The sequence below is a fragment of the Anarrhichthys ocellatus genome, unplaced genomic scaffold (assembly GCF_004355925.1).
Source record: "Anarrhichthys ocellatus isolate YVR2014 unplaced genomic scaffold, GSC_Weel_1.0 scaffold3873, whole genome shotgun sequence".
Lineage (NCBI taxonomy): Eukaryota > Metazoa > Chordata > Actinopteri > Perciformes > Anarhichadidae > Anarrhichthys > Anarrhichthys ocellatus.
The window spans coordinates 1-5,616 of record NW_022283847.1 but is presented as its reverse complement, the minus strand read 5'-3'; the positions used below and the strand labels follow the sequence as shown (position 1 = coordinate 5,616).

At 43.1% G+C, this 5,616-nt stretch overlaps 1 protein-coding gene across 1 annotated transcript; it reads left to right on the top strand.

Annotated features, from left to right (window-relative positions):
* Positions 1 to 407: 407 nt before the first annotated feature.
* On the top strand, positions 408 to 5,610 carry kcnj11l (potassium inwardly rectifying channel subfamily J member 11, like). The gene is made up of 6 exons (XM_031841142.1): positions 408 to 527; positions 1,180 to 1,339; positions 1,653 to 1,892; positions 1,974 to 2,243; positions 4,191 to 4,398; positions 5,006 to 5,610. Exons 2-6 carry the CDS (start codon positions 1,184 to 1,186, stop codon positions 5,443 to 5,445), a joined length of 1,314 nt encoding a protein of 437 aa, XP_031697002.1. The 5' UTR covers positions 408 to 527; positions 1,180 to 1,183; the 3' UTR covers positions 5,446 to 5,610.
* The last annotated feature ends 6 nt before the right edge of the window (positions 5,611 to 5,616 follow it).

Below are 5,616 nucleotides of genomic sequence, written 5' to 3'. Positions count from 1 at the left end.
ATATTTCCTCGTTCCTCTCTCCTCGCATGGTTTCCTCCATGCATCCCTGGTGGGAGGGACTAAGACGCAAGGAAAGGACCCAAGTGAGGGAAACGGGGATGACATTAAGAGACTTGGGAAGTACCCTCTCTCTACATCGATGTATCCCGATTACGTAATACCAGAAACCGAGTAGAACATTTCAAAATAAAGGTCTTTAAGATTTAATTTAAATTCCTTGCAACATAACTAGAAGTGACTGCATTCTCCAAAAAATATCTCATTCCCCACAATGAGAGAGTTAATGTTACACATTTTATCATATTTATTTATTGTTTGAACGTCTGTCTTCAGGTAACAGGGAGAAGTTCGTATTTTATTTTGAAGGTCTGACCGGAACCTGTACCTGGTGTTCTGGTGTAACTTGACCCCGGTCCTGGTGCTGCATGAAGAACCTGCCGATGAACCCGTGAACGATGGATCCGCTTCTATCGACGTGAATAAAACTATAAACCTGTTATTAGTCAGAACAGCTGATTCCTGATCAGGTAACTTTACTCACCTGTGTTTATGATGACGTCATGTGACGTCTTATAATCAATACAGTCCGTGTTGATCATCATCATCATAATAATGTGATTAAATGGAAGGCAGCGGTTATGTGTCCCTAATATTATTATTATTGTTATTGTTGTTATCATTATTATTATCATTATTATTATTACTATTATACTAATATGTGTATATGTATGTATGTAATATATATGTTACATCATGTTTAAACATTTATTAGCTGTCCATGTCGTCATATTGATAACGTAATAAGTGACTTTATGAGCGGATAGTAAACATGTAGTATTTGTATAAAACCTGATGTACTTTTGATGGTAAAAGTACATAAAGTACACGCTGAGATTCAAGCTGTTCCTTTGCTGTATTCCTTTAAATATTAAAAGTTTATTCATGAAATCAGGAGCAAAAAAAAAACCTCACTCATTTATTATTTTATTGTTTCTTTTTTGAAAGAGATACAATTTTCTGTTTAATATTTGTTATTTTATTTCTGGAGTTAAACACAAAATTATTTTGTGCGTGTGTTTGTGTGCATGTGTTTGTGTGTGTGCGTGTATGTATGAATGTGTGTTTGTGTGTGTGCGTGTATGTATGAATGTGTGTTTGTGTGTGTGTATGTGTGTTCAGCAACATGTTGGCCAGGAAGGGTCTCCTGCCAGACGGGTTCTTGCTGACCCGTCTTGCCGAGGATCAGAAACAGCAGAACCGCCACTACAGATCTCAGAAAGCCCGCTTCATCACCAAGACCGGATCCTGCAACGTGGCCCACAAGAACATCATGGAGCAGGTAGTATTTACTGTAGTACTGTCACAGTAAAAGCAAAACGGCCTCAAAGACACTCAAAACGATACAAAGAGACTCAAAACGACCACAAAGAGACTCAAAACGACCTCACAGACTCCAAACGATCACAGAGATGCAAAACGACCTCAGAGAGACTCAAAACGACCCCAAAGAGACTCAAAATGAGAGCTCTTTTTAAAATAACAGATCAGTTTTCTAAATCTTTGTTTTCCTGTATTCATGAACAATCCTCCTGAATCTCTGAGTCGTAGAAATGTTTTCTGAGTCGTCTGGCTCTCTTCTTCGTGTGTTTCAGGGTCGCTTCCTGCAGGACGTCTTCACCACCATGGTGGACCTGAAGTGGCAGCACTCCTTCCTCATCTTCACCTCGGCCTTCCTCTGCTCCTGGATGCTGTTCGCTATGATCTGGTGGCTGCTGGCATTCGCTCACGGAGACCTGGAGCCCCGCGACCCCGACGGCGAGCCGGGCCCCGTGCCCTGCGTCACCGCCATCCACTCCTTCACCTCGGCCTTCCTCTTCTCCATCGAGGTCCAGGTAAAAGAGCTTCTGACCCGATCCGGGTTTTGTTTTGTGGTGGCCTGTGTGAACGCTGACTCGTCCTCCCGTCTGCTGCAGGTGACCATCGGGTTCGGAGGCCGGATGGTGACGGAAGAGTGTCCTCTGGCCATCACGGTGTTGATCATCCAGAACATTCTGGGGCTGATCATCAACGCCGTGATGCTCGGCTGCGTGTTCATGAAGACGGCGCAGGCCAACCGGCGAGCCGAGACGCTCATCTTCTCCAGGAACGCCGTCATCGCTTCTCGAAACGGGCGACCAACCTTCATGTTCAGAGTCGGAGACCTGAGGAAGAGTATGATCATCTCGGCCACCGTCCAGCTGCAGGTGATGCTATGAACACGATGTTTTAGTCCCAGAGTTCAGTTTAACGTCTTTTCATGTGTGAAAACTAATCAAACCTCGTTCAGCTGCAGAGAATCTCAGCAACAGCAGTATTTAAGTCAGTTTGACAGCAGAAAAACTGAGTGTTTGATGGTCCTGTCGTATGCTCCATATGTATGCTCCAGTATACATATGGAGCATACTGGTCCTCCAGCACACTGGAGGACCAGTATGCTCCACACTGGTCCTCCAGTGTGCTGGAGCATTAATATCATTCACAAGAGAGTGGATCTTCTCTGGAGCTAAACCCTGACCCTAACAGCAGCACCTGCGAGCCCAGCTTCACCTGCAAAATGATACGGAAAGAGACTCAAAACGACCACAAAGAGACACAAAACTACCACAAAGAGACTCAAAACTACCACAGAGACTCAAAACTACCACAAAGAGACACAAAACTACCACAAAGAGACTCAAAACTACCACAAAGAGACTCAAAACTACCACAAAGAGACACAAAACTACCACAAAGAGACTCAAAACTACCACAGAGACTCAAAACTACCACAAAGAGACACAAAACGACCACAAAGAGACACAAAACTACCACAGAGACTCAAAACTACCACAAAGAGACACAAAACGACCACAAAGAGACTCAAAACTACCACAAAGAGACGCAAAACGACCACAAAGAGACACAAAACTACCACAAAGAGACTCAAAACGACCACAAAGAGACGCAAAACTACCACAAAGAGACTCAAAACTACCACAAAGAGACGCAAAACTACCACAAAGAGACTCAAAACTACCACAAAGAGACACAAAACTACCACAAAGAGACGCAAAACGACCACAAAGAGACACAAAACGACCACAAAGAGACTCAAAACGACCACAAAGAGACACAAAACTACCACAAAGAGACACAAAACTACCACAAAGAGACTCAAAACTACCACAAAGAGACACTAAACTACCACAAAGAGACTCAAAACTACCACAAAGAGACTCAAAACTACCACAAAGAGACACAAAACTACCACAAAGAGACACAAAACGACCACAAAGAGACACAAAACTACCACAGAGACTCAAAACTACCACAAAGAGACACAAAACGACCACAAAGAGACTCAAAACTACCACAAAGAGACTCAAAACTACCACAAAGAGACGCAAAACGACCACAAAGAGACACAAAACTACCACAGAGACTCAAAACGACCACAAAGAGACACAAAACTACCACAAAGAGACTCAAAACGACCACAAAGAGACGCAAAACTACCACAAAGAGACTCAAAACTACCACAAAGAGACGCAAAACTACCACAAAGAGACTCAAAACTACCACAAAGAGACACAAAACTACCACAAAGAGACTCAAAACTACCACAGAGACGCAAAACGACCACAAAGAGACACAAAACTACCACAAAGAGACTCAAAACTACCACAAAGAGACACAAAACGACCACAAAGAGACACAAAACTACCACAAAGAGACACAAAACTACCACAAAGAGACTCAAAACTACCACAAAGAGACTCAAAACTACCACAAAGAGACGCAAAACGACCACAAAGAGACACAAAACTACCACAAAGAGACACAAAACTACCACAAAGAGACACAAAACTACCACAAAGAGACGCAAAACGACCACAAAGAGACTCAAAACTACCACAAAGAGACACAAAACAACCACAAAGAGACGCAAAACGACCACAAAGAGACGCAAAACGACCACAAAGAGACTCAAAACTACCACAAAGAGACTCAAAACTACCACAAAGAGACACAAAACAACCACAAAGAGACACAAAACTACCACAAAGAGACACAAAACTACCACAAAAATACGCAACAACCAAAAAAGAGAGCTGCAGTTGAAGACACCTGTGCTCTGTTTAAGGTGTTCAGACTGAAGGTTTTCCCTGCAGGTGATCCGGCGGACGGTGACGGCGGAGGGCGAGGTGATCCCGGTGTGTCAGCTGGACATCCAGGTGGAGAACCCTCTGAGGAGCAACGGCATCTTCCTGGTGTCTCCTCTGATCATCAGCCACACCATGGAGAGAGGAAGTCCTCTGTATGAGCTCTCCGCACAGTCGCTGGCCTCCGAGGACCTGGAGATCCTCGTCATCCTGGAGGGTCAGGAACCACATAGACCTGGACCCTGATAGGAGACATAAACACTGACATAGTTCTTCTACCTGAGAGATTTTACTTTTCTTTTTGTTACTTTTGCATTTCAAATAACATTTTGTTTTTAATTTAATCAGTCTTTAATTTTTTTACTGTAAATATTAGATTAATTGATTTCTTGACAGAAAATAATTTAGAAACTTTCTTAATCTTTGCAACATGACATTAACATGAAAATATTAGTATTGTGTTTTCTGTAATATTGTATTATTATTTGTAATTATTTAAATAACATGATTATATATCATGATATTATATCATGTAATATATTAGATATAATATATTAGATATGATATATGATATATTATATATAATCATGTTATATATAATATATATAATATATTATATTATATTTATGTTATATTATATTATATACTGTATATATAATATATTATATATAACTACATTATATACAATATTATATTATATATAATCACGTTTTATATAAAATTATATTATATCAAACAACAACATCAGCAGTGGTCTAAGTGTTTGTGTTTCAGTAGACAGGAAGTAGACAGGAAGTGAACCCTGTGTGTGTCTCCTCTCTCAGGTGTGGTGGAGACCACTGGGATCACCATGCAGGCCCGGACCTCCTACACCCCCGAGGAGATCCTGTGGGGGAGGCGCTTCGTCTCCATCATGACGGAGGAGGACGGCCGTTACTGCGTCGACTACTCAAAGTTCGGCAACACGGCTCCCGTCAAGATGTCGTCCCTCAGCGCCAGAGAGCTGGATCAGCTCAGGGGGGTCCAGGAGGGCGACTCCTCCTCAGACCCCATCAACCTGCAGGGCTGGGGGCTGGTCCGGGCCGGGAGGGGGGGCTTCCGAAGAGGAGGAGGAGCCTCTGCCCACCAGCCCTGGTACACCCAATCAGAGCAGCCGCAGAGGGAGGCGGAGCACAGAGGACAGAAGAAGAATAAGAAGGTGCGGCTGGAGGTGATCGGACGACGGATTGAAGAGGAGGACGGACTGGGAGAGGCGAGTGATTGAGGACCAGTAGACTTCATACTGGGAGTAGATACTCAGACTGGACCTCTGTGTCTCAGTAGAGACTCTCGGGGAAGATGGAACCAGAAAGACGTGGAAAAATACAATACAAGGAGAACGTAAAAAGCTTAAAGCTGCATTCTCTCTAGTGACCACCAGGGGGCGACTCCTCTG

Bases quoted from the DNA above. Each gene is read 5' to 3' on its own strand.
- kcnj11l (XM_031841142.1), top strand. From the start codon at position 1,184: ATGTTGGCCAGGAAGGGTCTCCTGCCAGACGGGTTCTTGCTGACCCGT. The intron at 1,893-1,973 runs GTAAAAGAGCTT...CGTCTGCTGCAG, and splicing joins TCTTCTCCATCGAGGTCCAG to GTGACCATCGGGTTCGGAGG. The intron at 4,399-5,005 runs GTCAGGAACCAC...CTCCTCTCTCAG, and splicing joins GATCCTCGTCATCCTGGAGG to GTGTGGTGGAGACCACTGGG.